The 27,526-nt window shown below is 46.9% G+C and overlaps 1 protein-coding gene across 24 annotated transcripts in view; it reads right to left on the reverse strand.

The window, feature by feature from the left end:
* Positions 1 to 27,526, reverse strand: part of GALNS (galactosamine (N-acetyl)-6-sulfatase) — a 55,516-nt gene that overhangs the window by 3,866 nt on the left and 24,124 nt on the right. For 3 of the 24 annotated variants that reach the window (XM_082320368.1, XM_082320381.1, XM_082320379.1), the window contains exons 12-14: positions 19,849 to 19,970; positions 8,902 to 9,019; positions 1,339 to 5,497 (exon numbers count right to left, since the gene is read on the reverse strand). In XM_082320368.1, the coding sequence (XP_082176494.1) occupies positions 5,411 to 5,497; positions 8,902 to 9,019; positions 19,849 to 19,970 (327 nt within the window). In that variant the 3' untranslated portion in view covers positions 1,339 to 5,410. Of the gene's footprint in view, positions 1 to 1,338; positions 5,498 to 8,901; positions 9,020 to 9,455; positions 10,820 to 15,178; positions 15,236 to 15,258; positions 17,348 to 17,382; positions 18,212 to 18,245; positions 19,775 to 19,848; positions 19,971 to 20,579; positions 24,214 to 27,526 lie in introns of those variants that run through there. The other 21 variants (XM_082320378.1, XM_082320376.1, XM_082320372.1 and 18 more) reach the window with 21 other exon arrangements.

Raw genomic sequence — 27,526 nt, forward strand, 5'->3', positions numbered from 1 at the left:
TTATTAGCTGGTGAACATAGAAACCGGGGGTATAAAAGCTTGAGAGCTAGCTCTGATCAGCTTAACCAGGCAATTAGAAGAGCTGTGCTGAGTTTCTGTTCCATTAAGGATTTTAAAACTTCAGTGTGAAGTGGAACAAAATGCCCAAAATTTCAACATAGCCCACAAGGGGAAATGAGAACTAAAATTTCCTTTCAAATCCGCTGGAATGTTTCGTTTCAATTTCAGCTTTAGAAACGCATGCACTTTAAACCCATTTTTTAAAAAAAAAAAAACAAATTTGAACTATCTTATTTCACCAGCAGAAGAATGCAGTTCCCCGGCCAGCTCCCTGGGCTCGCGACCGAAGCGTCCGTACCGAGTACCGAGCTAGCTTTGTCCCCCCCTAAAAGAGGCGAAAGCATCGTGAACCGGCTCTGCCCTTCCACAGCATCCTCGTCTGCACGGAGCCGAACCCAGCACCCGCTGCAGCAGGATGGTGACCCATGGCCCTTGGAGAAGACACAAACCCGCTCTCTCTCCAGCCAGCCTGGCCGAGCCGGGAGGGGATTTTGAGTCCGATCCAGAGCTAATGGATTTGGGACGCGTTCCCCGCTACGGGCCGATGGGCTTTTCAGCCCCTATCCCTTTCAGATGGGAATCGTGCTACCAACATCCCTGTCGCCCAGAAGGGTATTGAGTGGCTCCAGGAGGGAGAAAGGCATAGAGAGCTGCCAGACTGGCTCTCTTGATAGCTGGATGGCAGAGGGTTTTTTTTTACACCCCTAAGAGACCACAGGCTTTTGGCTAGGGATCCACCTTTATTTAGGATTTATATAATCCAAACTTGACTTTGAGCAACAACAGAACTATAAACGGTGGAAGGGGATATAAAGAAAACAGGCAAATGGAGTCTTTTCTCCGTGTTTAAAATAGCCAGTTTCCAAAGGAAAAAAAGAACCTAAAATGGGATTTCAGTTCTTCCCTTACAACTGCTCCTAAAAACTAACAGTTTAATTCAAGAGGCACCGCCGTGTCGCCTTCTGATAACATACGAAAAACTCACATCAAATACTAGCAGAAAACAAAAGCAAAAAGCTATTTCCAAGTATTGTAACTGTTAAGAGAAATGGAAAACAAGCCACTCTAACTGCAAACCAGTTATCTGGATACTGAACAAGCACTCAAGAGTAACTCTTGGAGAGTAAAAGTGCATGTAGTTTGTAAAGTTTCCCAGTGCTGAGGACAACAGCAAGATCCATGGGGAGAGATTTCTCATCTAGCTGTGCCGGAGAGGCTGCTGGCAACTCTGCGGACAATAAACTGGCCCCTGAAAGCCCCGATTCAAACCATTCTCACCTTCAAGAGGTCTTTTTTCAGCTGCTGAAATTATTTCGCACGGTGACCGCAAAGATGTCCTCGCTGGGAAAAAAAAAGAGTATTCTCCAGCCTTCGGGAGATCCTCATCTGGTCCGCTTCGCTTGCTGCGAAAGCAGGAGGCTTTTGGAAGCTGCCCGCCGCGTTCAGGAAAGGTTCGACTCGGCAGGTACCGAGAACTGCCGGCTTCCCCGCGGCAGCGAGCGTCCCAGGCTCAACGGCCTCCTCCTCGGCAATATTAGTTCCAGTTTCTTTACTAAAAGCCCACCGTCATCTTCAGCGCTTGCCTGAAAACTCAGTCCCCAGCCACAGCGTAGCGTTTTATTAGCAAATACGCGGGTATCGCTCGCTCTCGTTCCAAACTTGCCCGTTTTCACTTTGAATACTGTGTTCCTTGGCTTCCCATTTCACACGCAGAGGCACGTTATCTTTCATCACTGCACTCAATACAGTTTGCAGGGCATTAACCTTGGCTCTAAGTGTTCGGAATTGATCTCCTGCTTTCCAATTCCACTGTTCAGATCCCCAAATTGTTGGTCCACAGAGACTAATTTGCCACCGAAATAATCCATTTGTCGCTGCAGGATTTTAAATCAAGGCTCCATTTTTGCAGCCAGGGACTGTAAATGCAGCGGGACTTTTTCCACGATTATTAGTTACATCCATTTCAGAAGCTTCTCTGCATGGAGGGTCGGATGATAACACAGCCTCAGGGGCAGAGCAGGGAGACTCGAGAGGCTCAGCTAATTGGAAATTAAAGGCAAGAAAGAAATTCCTTGGACTCTTAGCCCAAGCAGATATTAAGCTTTTAGCAGATGTATTTAAATATAAAGAAAGGAACGTCACACAGAAGCAGTCTTAGACAGACATCATCTTTCCTTTAGCTCTTATGTCTTGCAGCTCGAGAAAGGAAGCCATCAACAAACCAGCTGCACTGGTGCAGGTCCCCGACCGGCCAGTAAACCCCACCAGACCCACTCCTCTCTCGACCGCTGTCGCGCACGCAGCCCCAGGCGGGTCCCACGGGCAGCTCCTGCAAAGCCACCACCTGCCCCGGTACGGGCGGTTCGCAAAACCGGGCAGCGACCGCACGGACCAACTTCAGATCAGAGGCTCAGGATAATTATTCAGGGCAGACGTGGCAAGACGCGCCGGCAGCTTCGAGATCCAAGGTGCGGGGCACGTTCACGCCGTGGGCTGCCCCACGTTCACGCCGCGGGCTGGCAGCGCTCATCCCCTCAGGCCACGTACGCCCCTGGGCCCCGCACCAGCCTCTGAATTGGGCTTGGGCAGCTGCGTGGGCTGGGAAATTGATCCACGTTAAAAATAATACAGGGAAACAAAAACAAGCTATTTTTAACCCAAGTCAGTCCCGTGATCTGGAAGGCGTATCTGTGAGACTGTCCCAAAGCAAGGTGTTATTCAGTTGTTTTACAGGTGCGCACAGGCAAATCATATAATGCATTTCTGATAAATTAGTTTATTTTTCTTCATTAGTTCTTCATCTCACAACTTTAAAATCTGTACATCTTTGGGAAAAGCATTGATTTAAAATTCATCCTAGCTATCCAGCTGTAAAACTACTATTCTTATTTGAATTTAAAGCAGTAGCTTCTTCACATTAAGCTTTGATCTTTTATACTAAATGTACGTGAGGCAGATAATAAACAGACATCAAGTCGATTCACTTATAGCAGCCAGCTTTCTAGTGCAAAGCTTACATCCAGTATCTATGCACTGAGAGATTATTTCAATGAGGAACGAGGACTTTGTGCGCCGGGTAACCAGACGACCACCGCGTGTGCCGAGCCCAGGATGGCTTGTCCAAGCAAGTTACAGAGACAGGGGAAAAGCAGCGAGTGCAAGCTGTGAAAGAGTAAAGAACGAAGTGGCAGCCAGGGGACACAGGGTAGCAGCACCAGGACTCACGGTGCGCATACTGCAAATGCTAAGAACTGAGAAACGTGCCTGGGGTAGCGCTCAGCCGATGGGCTGCGATCCTGCGACGCGGTCCCTTAATAAGCAGCACGCAGAAAGACAAGGCGCCGGTACGATTCGCGGCAGACATGTTCACAACTATTCCAGGGCTGACAGCAATTTTCAGGGAGTTGCAGCGACAGACTCCCTCCTCTGGTGGTATCTTTATCTGCTGATAATAGCGAACTGCGGGGCTCTGAACGCTGCTGGGTGACAGAAGCACTAAAGCGGAGGTGGACAGCAGCCAGAAACTGGGAAGTTACTGGTTTTGTCTGGTCTCCTGTGCTGACACGACTGCTGCAAGTCCTCCTACTAGTCCCTCTCACTGTTGGCTGATCAGAATCTCTCAAGACTTGAGCTATCCACGCTATGTCAAAACAAGGAGAAATGTTATGGATGAGCTGGAAATGCCTTGGTGTACTAGAAGGACAATTAGGAACATCGTAAGCCATCTAAGACATTTGGACTATAAACAAACGCAGATGCACAGTGAGTTTCAGAGGCTCTGCCAGCCGATGAAACGTTGGCTGTGATTTCTGAGAGGTGGAGCAGTAAGAGCCAACTCAAGTGCTGTTCTTATTACAATCTTATAGGATTATCCAGCTTCATGAGATATACACTAGGAATTACTGTGGAGGCGATTACAGGTAGCGTAAACCAAGGGAACGGAGAGAAGGAGAGCATTTGGGATTACCGGGAGGGTAAGAAGAAGCAGCTGAGAAGCCCGTAGCAGGCAGTAGCACAGCAGTTACCAAAGAAGCAGAGCTCTCAAGCTAGCCCCAAGCTTTGCTTGGGAAGGAAGGAGGGCTGTTTACAGGTACAGAGCACCTCGATTTTTCCCAAGGCAGCACAAGGCCATACGGAGAGGGCACATGTACTGTATAAAACACCGGAGTGGTGGAAGCGGAGCTGTCGGTGGTGCAAACACCATGTTCAGGGTTGCTTCTAGCTACTCCCCTGAAGCCCCAGAGTAACCTTGCTCGGTTGTGTTCGAGACTCGTTTATTAGCAATAGCCAAGGGTGTGAAACCGGCTCAAAAGCAGATAAGAAATTTGCAATGTGAAATTGTGCAAAGGATCGGCATTTACCATGAACTCTGTTTAAAGAAGTGCTCCACGCAGGCTGTGGAAAGTTTGCACAAGGAGAATTCCTCAGAGAACGTGTGCTGGAAACAGGGTCAAGAGTTAACATCTGATGTAAACGGGCACTTCTGAGCCTGCAGTTGGCTGGGCCCCGATCATGAGATGAGAAGCGTGACTTAAACCATATTTGGACTCGGATTTTTGGAAATGAAGAAAACCCCTGAAATGAACAGCGGACCCCCAGCTCCCCAAGAACATCCTGCACACCATCAATAAGGCGATACTTACACGAACGCTATCTTCAAATTTCTTTATACCATTACCTAGGGAACGTTTGCAGCTACGGATGGAAGGCAGGCAGGGCGTTCTCCCTGGAGCCAGCCCCTTAGTCGGGAACGGGAGGGAGCGCTTGTTTGCACCCAGCGATGCGCAGCAGCGGTCTGGGCCGTACAGCTGCACCCAGTACTCGCAAGTTTAGAAAGAAAGGAAAAACAAATCGGTGTCCAGAGTTCACAATGGAAATGAAAGGTTAAAACAACAAGTTAGGGGCAAACAAAACGAGGGCAGTTTGGGCAGGGTTTTCTGGCGGCTCTAGGTTTCCTGAACGGTCGCCCCCGGCTGCTGTCGGGGCACCCGAATGAGCAATGATTCGAGAGAGCCGGGTGGGCGGAGGGAGCAAGAGGAAAGGTGCATCCGTGGCGTTTCTGAGGTGGTGGCAGAGTTGTGGTTGTGCAGAGGGCTTTTACAGCTGAAACAGTCTTCACTGAAAAGTTACCATTTACGGAAACAACTAAACCAACAGAAGAGTACAGGCTAAACCCTGAGCACTAGCAATATAAACACTGGTCTTTTTGGAAGAGCAAATGATGATATCATACATACATCACACCCTTCCTGTGTAAACAGGAGTGCCAACATGAGAAGACATGCTTTGTAAACAATATGCGCGGTTGGTTATAGCTCTTCTGTGTAGCTCTTGAGGGCTGCAGAGAAGATCAATGAGGCCAAAAGCACTTCTTAGGATCAGACTTGGGTGGTTTCAGGCACTTCCCTAGCTTCTCACAGCCTGGAGGAGACCAATTCTGTTAAAAACAAACAAAAAATATACAGAAAGATGAGTCATACCAAGTACATGCTAAGCCCTAACCCTAACCAACCCTTTTCATTCTCACAAAGACGCCCTTATGTCCTGCTTGAAAAATGAAACTCCTCTTGCAGCTAATGCTCCTCGGCTCATCAACTTCCCAACTCCAAATGCTATTCAAAAAAAGCTTTAGGAAAGACTACGAATCCTTCTGCAGCAGATGATTCCCTCTTCTGGGATACAGCGGTCTCTCCCGTACAAACGCAGTCTGCTAGAGTTCTGGTGACCTTCTCTTTCCTGTGGCAGCATGGAGCAACCAGACCATGAGGTTTTGGCGAAATCCCCAATTTTTCTGGGATCCAGAAAAGAGCTATCGTTCTTAGCACTAAGATATCCGTGCACTTTCTCGAGGAAACAAGCAAAAAGCAACAGAAGGCCAAGGGTGTGAGAGAGATAAGAATGCCTGTATGGCTAATAAGATGGTTGAATTCACGAACAGATGGAGTAGGAGGCATTGATAAGACAACTCCAGTGCATGCAGACCAAACTTATTTGCCTCCCTCGCTTCTGTGTTTCTTGACCTACCTTTCTCCAGTATTTGTACAACAGAGAAATAACATCAGCAAGGAAGCCCACCACAAACCTCCGTTTCCAAAGGGATTAACGACAGGAGAAATTTGGATAAAAGAACTTTTTCAATTTCATTGGAGTTTTGTAATGCAAAATTTGGGACTGCGGTGATGCGAATGGCAGGTTACAATCCCCACCCTGCCTTCAGAAATCTTTCGCGTTCATTCTCTGTCCCTCCCTCTCTCAAGGTCTATCCATCCACGGGAGATTCCTGCTGTCGCCTCTTAAAGCTCAGTTCAGCTCTGACCTATTGCCTTTCATTTTATTTATTTTTATCCTTCAAGTCATTTATGTTTTCTTGGAATTAAATTCCTATAGAGTGAAAAAACAAAGCTTAACCCCAGAAAAAATGCCGGAGCAGGTTTCTATTCCGTGCAGCTGACAACAGATGGCAGTGAGACACCAGCTATCTCTGCAGAAGGAGCAGACCACAGAGGGGAGCTTTGGCAGAAGGCACCTCACCGCACGAAAGGCTCCAGACGGTTTAAGAACAATTAATGCTGTTTTCTAAATCCATTTCTCAATTTTAAAATGCACAGCCACCACTGGAAATTTCAGATGCCTGACCACTCTGTAGAAGCAACAGAGATCCAAAGAAACAAATGAAATATTTGTTCTTTTGGGGGGAAGAAAAAAAAAAAAAAAGAAAAACAAAAACCAAATTGTATCTGCTTCAGTCTCGCAGTCCAAGCCGGCTTTCCTGGATCTGCAAGTGCTGCGAGCCCTGAGGACACCATGTGTGCTGCGAGTCAAACACGCAGTCAAGCCAGCACGGCTCCGCTGCATGGAGCAATTTCTCCTACGCTTCCACAGGAGGAAAACACAGCAGAGCTGGCTCGGCGGGAGCTTCGTCTGCGCTGCTGGTGGGATCCACCCCAGATGGGCCAGCGAGCGCTCCCCCTGCTCAGGAGGGCTGCTGCTGCTGCGCCTACATCAATCCCAGGACTGCAGTAGCGACAAAACCATCCATCTGCTTTGCTCATGGAGAAGTAAAGACAATTCTTCTCCTCTGTCCCAGAAAGGATATTAAATGCCCATATCAAATAAACGGGTGACAGAATTCCGAAGACAGTGTTGGGCACAGTACTAGTAGGTGATATTTATCTCCCAGCATCCTCCAAAGACAGATTTAGGGCCCAATCAACCCCAGCAATACGATCACTCCAAAAAGACTTGGTTATCTTCGCCTCCGGTCTCAAAAGGCAATAATTCGGTGCCTGTTTATTTTAGTTTTGTGTAATTAGCCTCTTAGGAGCTCACACCGAATAGAAAACTCATAATGTAAAAAAGTTTCCTGCTGGGATTTGAACACTTCTCCTGGGATTCGAATACCCCGCAGCCCACTGGGGAGGGCTTGCTGCCCCAGAAAGCCTGAACGGTCTGGTTTGGGCTTGGCCAAGCACTGGAGCAGTCACTATCTGCCTTGGCTTACAGACTAGGCAGGCTTAACTGGACTTGGCCGAGCCCTGGACATCGCCATAGCCAAAACAGAAGCGGCAACCCACGGTCTGCAAAACTTCTACCCAACCGAGATAGACCAAGGCACGCTCAGGGAGAAGACTGACTCTCAATAGCCCCAAGGAGAGGGCTGGGGTACGGGGCCAAGTATGGGACCTCCAGTCCAGCACTTCTGCCATTATGCAACCCAAAGACACTGGGTGTTGGCAAACAAGGAGAGCAGATGTTTTCACAGCACCTAAGCACGCTGCACCAGGGTAGCTGCAGAAGAGCGGAGCACGTCTACAATTTATGAACTACTTTTGGAGTTGGAATTAGCACAGAAGAAATGCCTTTCCAGTGAAGGTCTCTGGCAGCAGCCAGGCACTGGGGAGACTGCCTGAACCCAAAAGGTCCCAGAGGAGCACAGAACAGTGTTTATTAAGGGAAAAGTTGAATAATGAAAGAAAACAACACAGAAACAATGGTGCTTCAAATCTTTTTCCTACTTAATATCCAAAAATAAAAAGATGTGACAAAGCTAAAAAAGATCTTTGCCTCCTTAGTAAGGAGACACAGCTCCATATTTTGTACTTTTCTGTCTGGCTGGAGATAGACCCTAAGCAGCAGGTACTGACTGTTTCACAAGATATTTTAAGCGTCAGAAAGATTTTGCCTGTTACTATTTTGTGTCAGTCTACAGGCACATCCCCTTAGACTACACACGCTCTTGTCATCTGACAACTTTACCTCCTACAAACCATCCAGTTTCTTTCCCAGGTTCTCAACAAACCAAGCAGCATTCGACGGGAAAGCCAAACTGTAACTTTCCAACATGCAATTTGAAACAGAAAACAGAATTGAAAATGTTTGTCATGTTTCAAGCCACAAAGACTTTGGAAAAGTCAGGCATGGGTGAAATTGGAGGAGACCGAGCAAGACCAAAGATACTTTCTCACATCACTGAAAAAGCCACTGTCCCAGTCCCGCCGCTCAAAACACAGAGGACTTTTGAGATTTGCAGAAGGGGATTAGAAAGGAGAAGAAGGATCTACAGCTGCAGATACTGCCGTATCTCTGAGGAAGGAAGCCACAGAGTTTATCACAGCACGTTGGTAGACCTAACCCCACTCACGTTGTACGAGCCTCCCTATGCCGCTGCACTCCACAGGTAACAAACAGCCCTCTCCCCTGGGAACAGCCAGACAGCCCTTCAAACAGGCGAGCGTGCATCTCTTCTCCATCCCTTCCCAGCATTAGGTGGCATTTTTAAGCCTTTACAAAATATATTTTAAGCTACGGATTCTCAAACGTGTTTATGCTTTCACCACTCACCATGACGGCCTTGTCGCACACGTTAAGCTGTGGCTCCCCTGGCACCATGGTCGCTTTGTGCTGCTGGACAACGACAGATATTTGCTCCATAGCCCTTTGGTATTCATTGCTGGTGAAACTAGAACACGAAAAAAACACAGACGTTATTAGCAGGGCTTCGTACACGGCATCATTACGGCGTCCGCACTGCTAAGCTAGGTCAGAAGACTTTTCCTGGGCTATAGCAAAGGAGAAGAGTATGTAAACATGCAGTTGACACTAATCGCCCACAGGTCCGTAGGGGAATAAAACATCTGGGCTGACAGAGTCCAGCCTGGCTGGGCCTGGAGGCTGCAGGTCTGAGATGCTCAGCTTAGGGCAGCAAGGATGGCAGATGGCTTGCCCTCCCCAGCAAAGAAGCACATGGCTCCTGGCAGATCATCTCAGCATGGGGCTTCAGCTTTCAAGGCTGCTAGTCCCGGTGGCCCCAAACGTGTCGCTTCGGAGTCGGGCAGAGACGCTGCAAGCTCGTGTTGATTCCCGAGGGGGATCTTGTTGGCAAAGGTGGCACGTACCAAGAAGGGTGCTTCTGGGGTTGTCCTCAAGCTGTGCCTTAAATGATTATCAAGGGAGGCTTCCTAGACACAGGACAAACACCTTGCCAGACACGAACAAGTTCGCCGAGGCGATCCTTCCAGTGTGTCGCCCAAGAGGCCACCCAGCTCTCTGCGCGTTCATCCTCCGCTCTTTCAAGTGCTTTTCTGAACCCGTGCATCACGCGGAGGCATTTATTGTAGGGAGAGGAAGGTAATGTCAATACTTTGTTTTCCAAAAGCGTTCTCAAGCTAAGGGTTTCAAATACAACCGTTGGCTAGTAAAACTTCACAATCACCAAGTAAGATGAACTAACATTATGCAAACAGGAAGATGGAGAAGAAGAATAGAAGTGACTTGTCCAAGACGAGAATACCTCCTCCATTTCGCAACATCCACCCTGGGGTTCTGCCCCATCTACATTCTTCCATTACAGCTTTATTAGTCCAAGCTGGGACCCATCTGTCATGCTCCAAGCCCTCATACAGGGTTATAAATTACCAGATTTTTATCCACCCAATTACTCCAGTAGGTACTTGTTTAAGTGGTTCAGCGTGTACTTCACTAGTACTTCAAGTATTTCTAAAACGGAGGATCACTACCCAATGATCTCATTTTGTCCATCACGTTAAGAGTCAGTTAAAAAACAGAGAGCGGCAAATTGCTTCTGAAGATAAAAGAAACAATGCAGCTTGGTCCTGACCTCAGGCTCCCTTTGCTTACAGTCCAAGCTGGCCACCAGCCCCACACTCCAGCTAATTTCCTTCTTTGAAAAACAATCACATTTTGAAGCCCAGTAATGTGCCAACAGTTTCCAGTAAACCCTATAAATATCACATCTCGGCAACCATCCAGGGAGAAGCTGATTGTGGGGATGGGCCTGAGCTTTGCTGATAGAGAACCGGAAGGGAATTTGAAACGACAAGCTCGAGCAAACTAATCTGTTCCTCTCACACCCAGCTAGCTGTATCCTGGCGGGGAGGCTATCACCGGGACCAGCTGTGTGATCTGCCCGGACCACCCTGAAACGCAGACGATGCTTGCAAAGCTCCCGAATTCGCTTGCTCCTCTCCCCAACGCATCCCACCTTAGCTCGCGCAGCGGGCAGCTGCCTACTCCTGCACCGCCCCAGAGACGCTGCCCAACACGGCGGCGCAGGCAGAAGTTTGGGAGCTGCCAAAGACCATCTCTGACTCACGCCCTGATGAGGACAACTCAAGGCAGCGATCGCTTGGCTCCGAGTGTCGCATCCCGGTGGCACAATGGCCCTTCGGTTTGGCGAGATTTTTATCCGGAAGCCTTCTGGTCCCATTTCAAGCCACAGGATTGCCAGCCCGGCAGCATGCTTGAAAAAAAAAAATCAAACCGGATTTTTAAAAGAGGCAGAGAGGGTTTAAAGCTAACCTGTGTTGACACGCAGAGGACAGCGAACACGGGAGAGCCTGCACGCGGAGAGAAAACGCTGCAGAGACAGACACGCTGAAAGCCAACTCGCCTAAAACCGCGGGCGAGTGCCAGGGATGCACACAGCATGCTGGACATCTCAGCTGGAGACTGGATGAAATGGGAGGGCAGGAAGATTTTCAAGCCTACAGACGCTGGCAATGGAAATGGAGGCGAAACCCGGTTTAGGGAGACACGTGTATTTCAGTGTTTTAGATTTCTAATGCACCTATTGTGCCAGGATTTAAAAGCTCTTCCAAACCCGAGCTAATCACACTTCATTAAGATCCTCGTATGAAGGATTAATACGAATTAATACATATTTTAAGCAATTGTTAGAGTCTAACAGATATTCTAGATATCAAATCAGTTAATGCCTCCTACTGCTGCTCTTGTAACTATCTAATGTGTTTATTTCTGTCACACACTTGTGACATTTAAGATCTTCTTTTGGAAGTGGACCCATAAGATAAAATGTTGCTGCTGACTAATTAAGCTCCACAGCATCTTTGCAAATATTTAAGTGCTAAAGAGAGAGCCCAATTTCATCCATCGAAACGGCTTTTCATACGTAGGATTCCAAATTAGCTATAATCTGGACAGACCAGTGGAAAACACAGCTGTGGTCTGGATGAAAGATAAACAATATGTTGTCACGACTGCTGCTTTTTGCTCCAAATATGCCAGTCCTGTGGCAATGAAAAAACCCTTTTTGCTATAATCTTAACTACTGCATTTATCCACGCCAGTGTCGCTCGTTAGCAACCTAAGACACGTGAATGCCGCAGTATAACACAGTAGGCTCGAGTCATTTAAATCATCTTCTTGCTTTAATTCCCGTGCTCAGGACACTCCTGGCTTTTTCGGCTAGCTCAGCAGTGACAGGACTGGTGTTTTTCAACCAGTTTTTGAAAAGTGCAGCTTCTACACTTTTAGATTATTTCAGCATTTAGCATAGGCCGAACGACTTCTCCAAAGCACGATAGGAACGGCTTGGCACGCATAAAAGACTCGCACTTCTCACATAAGTTCAAAGCTGGCTAAAGCTAAAGAACATGTATAGATTATGCTCCAAGTCATACTGCTAACCTATAAACCTTGTCTCAGTAGGGCTTAACATGCTCTTAAGCTGGCTAAACCTGTTGACGCTAGCTTAAAACATATCTGACTGCAGCTGCCTTCCTTGTGTTGAAGTCCACGACGGCAACGGACCCCGAGCGCTGTAAGGTGTCATGCAATGCTGGGAGATGATCGCAGACCGTCTTCAGATGCCTCACACGAACACATGAATTATCGTCCTCATCCAGACGCGTATCGAGCCGCCGCACGTAGCAGGGGACCGCAACGCCTGTGGGATGGCACCAGCCCCGGGGCTGGCATTCGGGTGAAACTGGAGTCCCGCAGAGACGGAGCCGTGCTGGGGGAGGTTGGTTTTCCCGACTTGGCCCCACGGAGATCCCCATGCCCCTCTCCGATGAGCTCAGGGTTTGCTCAGACAGACCTGTTTAGCTCCACAAAGCGCACCAAGATCCAATATCCGTGCAGCCATTGGTGAAGTATTTACTGACTGAATACGGGGGCTTAAAACTGTCTCCAGCCCTACACAAGAAATGCATTTTGAGACAAAATCTCCAAGAGAAGAGCGCCTTTAATCTGTATGTAAAATGGGGATAATCACTTCATGGTAATCAGTCTGAGTTGTTAAGGGAGCTGGGAACCTCTCTTTCTCTTAGACGGAGTCCCATCGTTTCCCTGAATGCACGTGCAGGACTGGGCTGCGAGGGCAGGGTTTGCTACAGCCTCCGTTCCAAAAAAAAATAAAAAATATTATCTATACAGGTGTTTGGGCGTTATTGTCTGCGTGAAGATCCAGACCTTGCTGCCTGCGGGGCATGCTGCATTTCGTATTCTAGTTCCAACAATCCTGCAGAAGGAGAGCTGGGAATAGCACTAGAAGAATGAGAGGGTGAGCAGGTGGTGGTGTAAGGAGTTTGCTAAAAGAGATCCCCCAGCGTCCATGAAATTATTCCACGCTCAGAAAGAGGGAACGGAGTGGACAGAGTCCAGGGTCATTACACTAATTGACACTTTACCTCCTGGAAGTCTCTGGAGATCCAATCAGGGCTGGATTGCGAGCGCTGGGTCCCAGGCACAGGTGTGGCCTGTGCTTCCTTCATTTAGCGTAATTGTGCCTTGGCAATCTGTTCCCATCTCCTCCTTCGCCAAACAACTCCAGCGTAACCTGCTCTGCTATTAACCCCGCCGTGCCCTACGCTGAAATCCAGGTTTGGAAGAAGGAGGGTTTGGCTCGCACGCTGCCTTCGGTGTTAGAGCTCCGGTTTAATCTTGCCGTCGACAGTCTTTCGCCTTCAGGTCCGCTAGCATCCCGAGCTGGGAGGAGGAGGAGGAGGAGAGCGCAATTCTCTACCATCATAAATGCACCCTCAAATAGATCAGAACCGGAGCAAATTAAAGAGCATTTTTTTAAAAACCTAGATTTTGATGTTTTATACCTCGTCCTGATGATTCATATACGGGCACGGCACAGTATGTCTACCCTGGGAGGGACGGGACCACGTTATTATCGAGAGGAACGTAACAAAATAGGCATTATATAGTGCGCTTCATAGAAACCTGACAGTGGGCTCTTAATAGCAGCTTTCAGATTTATAGCGTGTTTTACCAGACGCACACGAAGTTATGGGAAGAGCATACAACTTGGCTAATGTTTTGTATATTTTACTTCCTTCTCCACTGGAATTATTTTAATTAAAAACATTATTTTTAATTGTGAAATACACCCAGACTCAGGTAATTTGATTTTATCTGTTATCGGTGCTGTGAGGCTGCTCAGCACTGTAGTATCCAAGTCTTGATCTTGTCCTATTACTCAGTCTTCCTCAGTTCCTCTCTTCTATTACCAAGCTTATTTGCAATTTAAAGTCTGCACAATACACGAGGCAGACAACAGGTTTGGGGCTCTGCTGCTGAAACATGGCAATTTGCAATTACTGGAAAAGATCCACAGGGCCAAAGGAAGATGACAAAGGTATCAAACAGAAGAATGCTGAGCTGCTCATCCCCCAGTTCACCTCTCTGGTCCAGCAGCATCTGCGGGGCCCCAGATACAAATACCCCACGCGGGGCACGTGGCCAGGTAGCCACACTTGGAGTATTGATGATGCCTCTTACCCGTGTGGATTCTCTAACAGTGCCCACAGCTTTCCTTGCAGCAAGATGTGATCCTGCTGATCCTCTACCCGCTCACCCATTTTCATGGAAGTTGTAACTCCCAGGTTTTAAGAATCCTGCTTTTCTGCTGGATTTCATTGCGAGCAACCACAGCGTTCAAATGGCAGAGGTGATAAAGGCAGAGCGACTACATAAAGCCTTAGTGTCTGCGTGAACAGGCAACAGAAGATAACAACTATCCATCTGATCCTCCTGCTAGGTGCTTCAGTAGTATTTCTGAATCATCATTTAAGCAACGCATCCTTCAGGCTGCTCTCCAAGGCTGTAACACTGCCTGGACCTGTCTCTGAAGATGTCCATTTCAAACTGCATTTTGCATTTTAGAAACCGGTTCGTATGGCTTTTTACATCAATATTCCTTTTCATACGACATCACTCTAGTCTAGACAGTTACTCATCAAAATACCTGCAGGCCACGATTAAGCAGAAGTTGATCAGACAGCGTGCCACAACGCAGAGCCCTGATCCCGGAGTGGGCAAAGAGCAGCTATCGATCGAGACGAGTTTGCCTCCGATCTTAGGCTACTGACTCTCCTCCACAGACGTATTTTTCTTCAGCCCTCTTCCCTCCAGAGCTGGCCGCGTACTGGCTGTCACGCCTGCCTTGCGCACTTCTGACAACATTTCTGCGCCCAGCCCCTGCGTGGTTGACGCTGGATGTTTTTTACCGGCATCACTGAGGCTCTTTATCCACAGTTGCCATAGCTTTAGTGTTCCTCAATGCCACCTCTCCTGCGGCAGCAGCTAATTCACCCCTGCAATGCAGCTAGGGCCATCTCCTTCTTTGTCAAGAAGATGAGGAGCCAGCATCTCCCCGGGGCAGGATTCTGGCTCTGTGTTGCACACATTTTTTACCCCCGTTTTGCACCTTCTCTCTTTTCCCCACGGCGAGGTCTCTGCCCTCATCGGTAAGGTGAGACTGGCAACTTTGCTATCAGATCCTTTCCCCTTTAGCTTCCCTTCAGGAGCTTCTTCCCTTCTTTTCTGGCTCCACAACCAGCGCAATTACCTCTCTGATGATTTCCTGGATTTTCCATCTGCTTGCAATAGGCACTTGTGAGCTCTCCTGTTAATTAATGTGTTCTAAAATCATTATGCTCATCAACCAAGCCTTGTGACTTCCTTTTTTTCCATAACAGTAAAAGCTATTGCCCCAAGTAAAACACAGGTATTTTGACATTCAAATTTTAGTAAACTCAGTTTTGAACAGAGGCTAATCGCTCAAAGCAGAATCGCTACTAACCTGGAGTATCAACAACGCATGAGCACGCTGTACTTACTTGTTATTAAGGCTTTGCACCTCTGGCTCAAACTGCCAGAATTTCAGAGATTTCTGTTATAAATTCTTTTTGCGGCTTTGGCGTCTGACTCAAAACACTCCCTTCTACTTCAGTCTGCATTGGGTATTTTGTTAACTGTATTTTAAGCTATGCCAGCTTTCGCTATATATTATTTCTTGTGTTCTTCCTGAGTGGCAATGAAGTATTTTAGTAAAGGCGTGTATAAACAGTAATCTGTGACTTGGGTAATAAAACTGACAACTGGTTGTGAAGATGTTACCAACAGATAATTTTACTGCATTTGTCACGTACGGTTTGAATGGAGAAACAAGTTCCCTCTGTGGTACGTAGCGGACACACAATACCCCAAACGTAACAGAATTTAGTGAAGAAAAAGCCCTATCAGATCTTGTAGTTCGGCATTCTGATAAATTTGGTGACAGAGGCACCCCACAGTTCGAGGGTTTTTATACGAAGCAAAACCCCTAATAATTGCATCTAGGGAGGAAACAAAATACTGCTTAGACTTAAGAGAACTGCTTCCGCTTTGTGTGCTGCCTAACGCACAATCTTATTTATATTTTAAAGTTGAGAGCTATAAAAAAGAGCTATCTTCTGTCCCACAGCCTACACACAGATCTAATGAATCTCTTGGATGACAAAAGACACAAACGGTTCACTTCTCACTACACAAGGGCCAGATAACAAGGTAACTCTTACTTATACAAGTGCAGTTACATTACCATTTTTGGCAACCAAAAGAAAGATTATTTACCAGTAACCACACTTCTTTGAAATATATTGCCCATATATACCCTGGTATTGCAGGTGTTCTTATTACGAGCACCTCTCCAGATGCCAATTTTGCCTCGTCGGTGCCTGCAGGCGTGTTCATGCCCTACCTCATCCTGCAGCCCTATAAATACCGAGCTTCTCCTATGGTGCCAAGCTTCTCTCAACACTGGGACCTGAGAGTCCTGTAGTTCTCAGGAGAGTCCTCCTCTTTCCAGGAGAGAGGGGGATAAGAGCTCGGTAGTGAACGTATCTGGTCCTAGTGCTGAGTGTGTCAGTCCTGAAGGTCAACTAGAGGACGTGGGTCTTGCTCCATCCAGCCCACTGACGTGATGATGTAAAGATGCCATCACCTGGGCAAGCTCCAGCAGCGTGAGAACTCATAACACGCATCTGGCACTGCTATGAATCCCAGCTAGCAAAATGCAAAGTCTGTCAGGCGCTTGGATTGCCGGCGTGAAGTTCCAGTCCAGACTGGAAACCATCGCTAATTATCTCTCAAGGTGAAGCAGGCAAACACAACCGTGTCTCTTGGCAGACACCGGGGTGCAGGAGGTGGTCCAGCCAAAACCAGAGAGGCAACAGCAAGAAAAAACAGTCACAGCCCTGTTGGGAGGGTCTGTTCCTAGCGTCAGACACGCGGAGGGAGGCAGGCACAGCCTGACATGAAGGGGGACCTAAGCGCAGGGTGCCATATGGCTCAGGACTGCCAGACGTGCCCTCAACATGATGACAGGACCTGCCTGTAATTGCCTGACCAGTTTTTCCATGAAAAGTGCTCCTGCGGGAGATAAGCTTTTGCTGATATTGTTTCCAGGCAGGCTCCAGGAAATCCAGTGAACTGTGTCAGGAAGGGGAAGGACTTGTCCTGCTTCACCACAAAACCCAGGGAACTGAAAACTTTACGTGCTGCCTCTAGACCTTGAAGGACTTGCATCTTCAGTGATCCCTTCAGCAGCCCGTTCCCCAACGAAGACTGAAAAGGCTAATCCCCCCGTTCTGAGATGAACTGAAACCGTAGCCTTGAAGAAGTCTCTTGGCATCCTGCAGCACCTTGTGTCACCACCCAAAGACGTCTCCGATGGGGCTGCCCGAACACAAGCACCCTGCAAGTCAAGAGCGTGGCCGCAGTTGACTGAGCTGACTGATTTCTAGGATGCCCTGGCTCTGAGATCTCCTAGGATCCTAGAGGGAGCCCAAATACATGAGCAGTACATCTCTCTGCAGGTGCGTGCGATGCCTGGCCTTCGTGCGCAGCAATGAAACCTCTTACTGGTGGTTTTGCATGTGACCCTGCTCCAAACTCATGCAAATCAAGAGATACGACCAATAATGAAAGTAATTTTAGGGAGAAGAAAAGGCTGCGCTAAAATAAGGAATAAATGAAATAAAAAAGGAACAAAAGCAGGCAGAGAGAACAGGGCATCGGTGTGCCATGCTGCTCCTTCACAGCAGCAGAAAAATGAATAAACCCCAGTACAGATTTAACAAAGCGAAGTGGTAAATTACATAAAAGAGGGAAAGGTACCAATAAAACAGGGGTGCAACGCAGATTTTTCAAAATGCTTTGGCAACATAACGAGGCACGAGAAGAGCCAAGCTGGTGAAAGAGGGATTTGATACACCCTGTTCCTCCAGGGCGGCAGGAGGACGAGCAGAGGAGCGTGGCCAAGATGGACTGCGAACGCACAGAAACCTCGGGCTGGAGCACAAGCGATACGAGCACACCCAGCATGTACGGACGGACAGATGCACGCGTGGAGGAGAACGCTGGATTCCCTTCGGAGAAACATTAGTGTCGGGACTCCCAACAGGCTGTCTGCCAAGGGGGATAATTAAGCTAAATAAAAATACACAACAGTAACAGCTCCACAAATGAGGATAATTTAATTACCACATTCGATACAGGAGACCCACTTCCCATGAGTTTTCCACTGTGACCAGAGAGGAGACAACAGCAACAGAACGTGCTGCAGAAAGGAAGATTCATGTGCTAAAAAGAGGCTTTCTGTTAGGGTCTGCATATTAAACAACATCACGGCTTTCCATAATCATGTCATCATCTTGCCATAAAATTCAAGCAAAGCAACAGCTTGTGAGTGTCCAAAAATCAATGGAACCGTATGAGAAATGATTGCAAATGTAGCACTGGAATTTATTTCAATGCTCAATCCGTGGTGGTGTTAAGAAACATCTAAATAACAGGGAAGCAGGCATCCTGCAAACACCTCTCGGGGAAGAACTCCTCTCCCTCAAATTCAGAGGAAACACAAACAGTAGGCACTCTACAGGTCACTTAATACTACCCATTCGTTGGATTTTTGGAAAAAGAGGTCATTTCTATCCCCTCTTCCTAAAAGAAAACAGGGCATAGTCTCATCTGGAATCCCAACCCAGTAGCATAAATTCACTGAGCTGAATTTAAAATACAAGAGCTGCGGATTTGCTTTATTCATTAGTGCTGAAATGCAATAGAAAGCGAGAGCTAACGTGCTGGGCTTCCGAAGAGCGTTACACGCTGCGTAACGCACCTCTAGGGCGCTCGTCTGTTAAGTGAGAGAGAAGTGAAAATATTTTTCCTCCCCTTCTCTCTCTAGTGAAAACACTTAGCGGACAGCACAGGCTCAGTTCTTTTGAAAGTAATGGAGCGAGTGTATCCACTCAATTATTTAAAACAGTTGAGTAATTGCAGTCCTGTCAGCTCAGAAAACGTCTCTCTGTTAAAGCTGCTGCACAAAACCATTTCTGTGCAGGCGGTCACAGCAGCACTTGTTTTCTCTTTATTTATTTCCACATTCTCCGAGTCGGAGCCACTGGCGAGGGACGAGGCTGCGTGCCCCCGTTTGCAGCCGGTTTTGCTGCAGGGCAGAACTCCGTCAGCAGAAGGGAGGAGGGAGGGAGGTGGGGACACCTTGGGAGCTTTTTTGGAGGTGGCAGGTTTATACGTGGGCTGTGCTGGCTGACGACTACGTAAATCCTTACAGAAATCTCTCAGGGCATGGTGTGTGCCGGAGATAAATAGTACAATAGTAGGCTTATAGGAAAATGGATTCAGACAGCTGGGAGAGTCCAAGGAAAGAACAAGATTGGGCAGAAAGTCCTCTCGCTAAGGACCCTTGGAGAAGCTCCTTTAGCAGGGGCTAGGAGATTGGAAGGTTACCACGTTTGCCTTCCACCGATTCCAATGCACAAAGGAAAACCACCGCAGAGTACGCAAAGACCACGAGAGATTCCTTCCCAGCCCCGAAACGCCCAGAGAATCACAGCTCCAACGCACACGCTCGCCAGCACCCCTGCTGTATTCCACAACCGCCCGGCACTCAGTCCTGTCCTGTCCAAAATGTGCGTTTTGCCTCCTCCGTCAGGGACTGTAGGACACGGAAAAAGAACCACCAGATCGACGAGTCGAGCCACGGACATGTGCACATCCATCTAGCTTGACCATTAGAAAACCAAGGTTTGTTCCTTTCTCTTTACTGCTCTCACCGGTAATGGCTTTCTGGGACAGTTTTCAAGCAGATCGCAAGAAGCAGCTACCAAGGCAAATGAATTCTATGAAGCACGCACCGACAACGCTGAGTTTTCACGTCTTCGTTAACTGGCTCACCTTAACGGGTACTTCTCTCCAGGGTCCCTCCCCAGGTGGAAAAGCAGCGGCAGGGTAGTGTGCTCCTCCTGCGTGTGTGTTGTCACTCCAGAGACGTTCTGCCCAGGACAGAAATCAATGCCCTGCAGGGAACAGGAGAGAGGTCACCAAGGGTGAAGCTGGGGAGGGAGCAAAATTTTAGCTGATGCCGCTTTCTTCAGCATCTTGTTCCAGTATACCCACAAAACCCAGAATTATTTTAAACTGAGAGTCCACTTCAGTCTGCAAAATGGAATCTGATCTGCTGGAGTAAAATAAGGTGACAATGTTGGCGTTGCACTGACATAAAAGCTGGAGCGGGCCTTACATTTTTGCCTTATAAAAAAATAACCTCTATAAAATATTCATTAAAATGAAATGGCAAAACAAAAGACAGAGGTGAAACCATTCAATCGTAAGAATTCTGCTTGTGGAAGGTATCTTCTCTCTTTGATTTCTACAGCTTTGAAATACTCGGAGAGGATCGGATCACTTGGCATATCTGATCGAAAAGCAACAGCCCCATGTAAGCATCCAGCCAAACCCAGGGGCATCACCCTGAGAGGCAATGGGCAACTGCTAGCCTCCCTGAAAACTCAGCTTGCCAGCACCCGACACCAGTCCTGAAGGATCTGTTTCAGTGAAGAACGAAGCAACTCTGGTTAATTTTAAAGAAATGGGTGCATTTGTTGATGTGATTTATAGTGTCTCACCTGAGGCACTCACGTGGGAATGAGAGCGGGGCTGGGAGAACTGTATTAAGTCCGGAGACATTCAAGTCCAGGGGGTCAGAAGTCGGGATTTCCCCAGCAGCGGCAGTGGGTACGGAGGGCACAAGTAGCGGGACTCTCCCTTTGCTAGCAGCAACGGGTTAAAGTGCTCGCTGGCCACCGAGGGACAGAGCGAGCTGCCTGCTTGCAAGTCCAGAGCGGCAAGCTCGCTGCGTCCGCCCTCGCCCGCCTTGCCAGGCTGCGTCTCCCGAAGCCCAGCCGGTTATTAGCCAGGTGTCGAGCCCCCTAATCACCTAGAGCCTGGCCTGCGGTCTCGAGGGCTCACAGAACCCATTTAAGCCCTGGGAATAGCAAAAAATGCAAAGCACTCATTTTGCTGAGCGGCAAATAAAGCAGGGGGCCCCATAGACCAGCAAGGACTAGCACCAAATGGACTTGTTAAAGCTCGGTTTTACAATTCCAGCTAACACGCTGCGCTCCTTACAATACCTCAAAATGCCCCGAGACACGGACAGAGACATGGAGAGAAGGTAAATGGGAATATTTCAATGGAGGTGGGGAAGCAGCTGTGGCATTGGCTTATAAAACAAACAAACTGAAAAGGCTCTCTACAGATGTTGGTAGGATTTGATTGGCAAACAATTTTCTAAAAATGTCCTGTGTTTTTAATGGACAGCTGGTCAGTGGAGCAGTTAATATTCTGCTTTTCAATAAAGCAAGAAGTTTAGAAGCCCATGAAATCCCATTTATCTGCACAGAGCTATAGATTCCTGAATCACTGACTGGAAAAATAAGAGAGTTGCTTGATAGGTTGTAGTGGCCTACCAATAATGGACTTTAAATGGATACAGAAATGATTGACCTTTCCACCTCGTGACGCCACAGGCCTCTGAAACACACAGGGAAAAATAGATTTATTTTTTTTTTCCCCCCTCAAAAGGAACAGTTAATGAAAAGGTATCAAAGCCTATATAATATCCACATTATAATTTGTATGCAAATCAAACACGCGATTTAATTAAGAGCCTGCTAATTGGTACAGCGCTCTTTGGCTGCAAATGCTTTAGTTTGAAAGAAGATTTTAGTCTCTCGGGTATTTGTTTATACGTTGCTCAGTTTACATTTTATCTTTTGTTTCTTATAAAATCCTTGTCGCTGAGACTCCAGAACACAGCCCAGGCTACGTCCCAAAGACTCCGAGGAAAGAAAGTGCTGTGACGACTTGCCTGATGCCACTAGCCGAAAGCTACCTGTCTTTCCAATCTAAGCACTCAACGCCCTCTTCAAAAGTAGTCTATTGGGGAAAAAATAAAATAAGCAAAACCAATAAAATCAAGCACGCCGTTTTACGACACTGATAAATAACTCAAAGTATGGCTGAAACCACCCTTTAAATTTCTAGGGCCTTTCAACTTTATCTCCACAAATAAAATTGACTATTATTATTTTTATGTGCTGTGTGACTGCCAATATTCAACCTACAGAGAGAGCTTAAAATATGTTCTACCCGCTCATCAACAAATGAGCAAAAAATAAGAGATAAAATGATATCCTCACACCCCTAATCAAGGCATCGTCCATCATCGCAGTAAGTAAAACACTACAGAGACGGGTAGAGGAGCCTAGTCTTCTGTCCCTTAACTTACCACCCACAACTCTGTGTAATTTTCTTTTTTTTGTAAGTCAAAGCATTTTCAGTTTGCAGGATGGGAAGAGGAAAATCAGCTATACCAGTGAACTGAAAGTCTGGGATCCCCACGTCTGGATTGCTTTGCTTTTCTGGAGCAAACCCAGTATAAATTAAATCTGCCTGAGATTTGAGAAGTGTTTAAAGACAAAACAATCCACACTCTGGAGTGTCTGGAGAATGCCTCTGGTTGCTTGGAGAGCCTGCAAATTCGGTCATGTGTGGTACCGGGAGCTGGAGCGAGGGACACGCCAAAACTCCTCGTGTCCGTCCTTGGTGGGACCCCACGTAGGCTGCAGGACAACAGCCCCGGTGAGCAAGGGGCCTCTCTTCTAGATGATAATTTTAAATCGTGTCACCGTTTTGGATCATTTCTTGCTCTTCATTAAACAAAACTTTTTTTTTTTTCTTTCCCCTTCTAAAAGCCTGAGCTGACAACATGCCCCATGGACCCAAGAACACCTCAGGCTTTAACAATCATAGAATCATAGAATCGTTAAGGTTGGAAAAGACCCTTAAGATCATCGAGTCCAACCATCAACCTATCACTGCCAAGTCCACCTATACGATGTCCTCGAGCACCACATCTATCCGTTCTTTAAATACCTCCAGGGATGGAGACTCAGCCACTTCCCTGGGCAGCCTGGGCCAGGGCCTGACCACCCTTTTGGTGAAGAAGTTTTTCCTAATATCCAACCTAAACCTCCCCTAGCGCAGCTTGAGGCCGTTCCCTCTCGTCCCATTGCTTGTTATTAGGGAGAAGAGACCGACCCCCACCTCGCTCCAACCTCCTTTCGGGTGGTTGTAGAGAGCAATAAGGTCTCCCCTCAGCCTCGTCTTCTCCAGGCTAAACAACCCCAGCTCCCTCCGCCGCTCCTCATAAGACTTGTGCTCCAGACCCTTCAACGCGAACGTGCCAGGCTCTCAGCTGGAGCAAAAGCCACATCATTTCAGGGCTGCAGAGGAGCTCTCCCCACTTACGCCGAGGAAGGACCAGCTCCAGCTCTCCGGCACTGCCAAGAGAACGGCAACTTCACCCCAAAATAAAGCTCTGCTATGTTGGAGAAGGGCAAAGAGGTAGCTATGCCTGCCCTACGCACCAGGCTAACAAAACCCAAATCAACTACCGCTTCATCTGCTGTTATTCCCCTTAAGCTATTTCTTTGGCAGGCTGTTAATAACGATATGCAGGGGATCAATAGCCAGTTACAGCACGCGCCCAATATTGTACTCTGCGCGCTACGCAAGGTATTTGCATGTTTACACTGATCAAACAAAGTAGAAAGGTCGCTCTCTGTGTTCAAGCAAATTTTTGGACCTTTTCTCCTCAATTATAAAAGCACGAAAGCCAAACCAGAGGATCCTATCTAGAGCACGTCTGTGCCTTCTGAGGGAGCCTGTAAAAGAGCATCAGATGGCAACCAGAAATAGCTCAGCTCCTGCACAGGCACAGCGTTTTGCACCGCTGCGCAGACCTGTTTGCTGTAAGAGAAATTCCAGCAATCCTTTTTTTTAAAAAAAAAAAAAACAACCAACATTTCCTGCACATCAGGTAAACCTTTCAGCGAGCGCGTCTTTCTGCCCTTCTCCCCAGCAATCGTGTAACCTGGATTGTTTTTCTGTTCATAAGATCTAGCGGCTATTGGTTGCACAGCTTATGCTTTAATTTCCAGAGCAAATGGACCACAGATGCTATGTCAATATAGACATGAGACAAATACAGCCGGTTGCCAGTTTGGGCTCTCCGCCAAGTGATGGAATCACCACTTGTGTTAACGTAAGCCCTCTGGCAATTCGTCGCCCTGGCGCTATCCCAGATCCCTCCGGTTTGACAGGCGGCTGCAGATTTTGATAGCGGCGCAGCAAATCTGGGGTCTGTCTCCTGGTCATGTCTCCTCATTCCGCCACACAGAACCCAGAGCAGCCAAACTGTATGAATATTGGAAGGAGAAAAGAACAGCAGTTAATTAAAGCCAGGAATGTTGTTTCTCGCTGTTCGCCACAGCACGGGTAAGTGGCTGTTCTCACTCTCCTGGCAATTCCCAGCAAAAGCCTCCCAAACTGGAGCTCTGAACGACGAGACACCTGAAAGTGTGACCGCCAAGCTTCAACCCCGTTGAACAAAAATTGCTTCTAATGTGTTAACTGTCTGGAAGAGACCCCAGAAGATGGGCAGATCAGCAAGCCTCCAGCGGCTCCCAAGCAGAAGCGATCAATGGCTAGCTCATATGCTCAGAGGACCACAATCAAATGTCATTATTTGTGAGGTTCTGCCTGACTTCACATCCCCCTTGCAGAAAAGGCTTTATCGATCCCTTCACGTTGAGGAGAAGGGCAATCAGACAGACTGCGGCAGGAATAACCCCTTTGGCATTTTACATTAAAACAATAGGGTCTTCTGGCAGGCACCTACCCCAATTATTTAAAGACACAGGAGCTCTCACGAAAAACCACTGGAGACTACTAACAAGATACTAAGCTGACAGCAGAAAGGTTGATGTTATCAGCCGCTCTCCAATGAACCGAAGGGCGTTTTCCACGTTTTTTCTTAATTATTTTTTTCCCCTTCTTGCATCACTGCTCTTGGAGGGCACGAGAACTATTCTCTGCTGGATAGTCCCCGTGGCGGGCAGAGAGAAGGAAATTTCCTTTCTCCTGCTAGCTCATCCTCCTGCCTCCTCTATATAGCATTAAATTAGGCATTAGGCATTAAATTCTTTCCTGAAGGACCTGCTGGCTACTCTGATAGATCCATAGAGAATACCCATTTTTTTCCCCCTTTCAGACCTCTCCTTCCAAACAAGGAAGATGAAATGTACCGCTCCCTTCAATCCAGCGGGCAAAATAACTCAACGATGCAGACTCCAAGCATTCGTATTTCAGGAATGGGAAGCTGTGCACCCAGCATCATGGCTGTGGGCACCCGTAGCAATAAAACAGAAATGCCAAGTTCGCAGGCATTATTTGTCATGCGCTTTGCAATCCAGTTCAAATTTGGTACTGAACAAGCATGACTTACGGGCTAAAAGGATGGATGATGAGAGCAACAAGAACAGCATTTTACGGGAGACTTCCAGTAAAAGTCCTGCGTGTCTTATGCCGTACCAGGTTTATCCTTAGCTCTTCCTTCTGCTCTAACACACAACACACGTGGCTGTTTTTATCACTGCTGATTTTTGCTACAAGAAGAAAGGTGGTCAATGATGGTGGAAGAGCTTACGCTCCGATATCCACCAGTCCTGGAGCAACAGGGACTTGTGCAGGGTGAAGATTTCTCTCCCTCTACCAAACTATTTAAAAATCTTTACTATTTAAAAATAAACCCCATATTTTTCAAGTAAAGTTTCCCTTCGTCTACCTCTGTCCCACTTATCACCTCTTGAATGTCAGATATGTCAAACTATCTAAACACAAGCCACCTATATGACAGGAGATGGAAGCCAGGTGAACAGAGCCAAATAAGCATCCTATGCGATCTACAGGAAAAATGTCCCACAGAGCACTTAATCCCACTTGCTTTTGTTGAGTGAGCCTTCCTTTTATGCTTCCAAGAGACTAATCATTCCAGAATGCAAGTTACCTAAGTAATCAAGTTAAAAAAGTTAAAAAAGACAGCATCGAGGTATCCTCCAGCACTGAGAAAGACCACAAGAGTTTATGAGAGGAGTCAGACTAGAAAAAAATTGCTCGAGGGTTAAAAGACAAATAAAGAAACAAAAAAAAAAAATAGGAAGAACAGAACAGCACACTTCATCTTTGTGAAAGATGACAAATTTGAATCCCAGGCCATAAGGCAGAGGGTGCAGACCAGTAAGGGCACGTTAATATCACGGGAGTCTAAGTCGACTGTAAACCCGTGTACTGCTTGCGCGGGATCTTTCCAGTGTAAATATTCCAAGTGCCATATGGAGAGAAGCATCCATATCCCTGTTATGCTTTCCTAGGCTTTGCTTTCTGTAAGCTGCTTCTCTCTGGTATGTTTTTATTTGTACATACATACTTTATTACTTAACTAACTTATACCACATTCAAACACATAGCTTTCCAGGTTAGAGGCCAAAATTGCACACATTCTTTCTAGATAATCCTGAAAGACATGGTAGTCCTAAACAGGCCCAGGACATGCACCAATTTCATATTTTCCAATATCAACAGGAAAATGTGGTTCTGGCTGCTTTAATGGTATAATCTCATCTAAAAGTCAAACAAAAATGCGCAAAGTGTGGATTAAAACCAGCGCAAGTTTTCTGTATCAATGATTTCCCACACTGTCAATTAACAAGGGAATTGTGAAAGCGAAAGGAGGTTTGGCTAAAACGTGCCATGTATCTGTCAAAATAATGAGATACTCAACTACCCATAAAACAAACCTCTTAAAAATTTGCAGACGGCTGTTTTGACACACCTGGCCAACTTCAGAGCTCTTTCAAACAGACGACGTGCCAACCAGATACATTTGTTTATTCCAGGTCTGAGTTTGGACCTTCAGACATAGAGAATTTCATATTTGAAAGTTCAATAAACCATCACATTGGATTCACAATAAGGTAAGGACCCATGCTGAAGATCATACAATTAACAAGGCCTCATTAGCCGAAGTTCTACAGGGACGGCAAATCAAACTTATCGAACAGCAAACCTGCCAGCAGTTGGAATTCCTAATGCCACACACGTGCATGTATTTAAATACATTTTTCAAATGAAATTAGCAAACAAATTGGCCTTCTTGATTCTGGCAGCGTAACTGTAGTCCGATACCAATACAGCTGAGAACACCAGCCACTGAAAAGAGGCAACCGTATTGTAAGGTGAGATTACAAAACTCCTAAAGCAGGACTCCGAACTGTGGAACTCTTCAGCATTCTGATTTATTTCCATTTTTAAACTTGCAAGGCTTGTAATTAATGGCTCGAGGACATGAGGAGAATCGGGACAAATTTCAGCCTCAGCTTCCTCTGCATGTTGTTAATGGCTAGTCTGTCCACTAATGTGCTCCAATTTTACCCACATCAACCACATGTGATACAAGCTGCAGGAAAGCAAGTGAATTTTTAATCATCTCTCTGATGTACAGTATAATTGCTGACTTTTATCAGACAGTAGTTAAACAAAGGCTTAGAAAGAAATAAATATTCCTTAATTGCACAACTGCCATTGCTCACAGTAGGAGAGCCTTTGAAATGAGTAACTGGTCCCCATTATCATGGCTACATGGGTACTCAGACACATACAAAATAAGTTT

This window comes from Platalea leucorodia, assembly GCF_965183815.1.
Source record: "Platalea leucorodia genome assembly, chromosome: 8".
NCBI classification, from domain to species: domain Eukaryota; kingdom Metazoa; phylum Chordata; class Aves; order Pelecaniformes; family Threskiornithidae; genus Platalea; species Platalea leucorodia.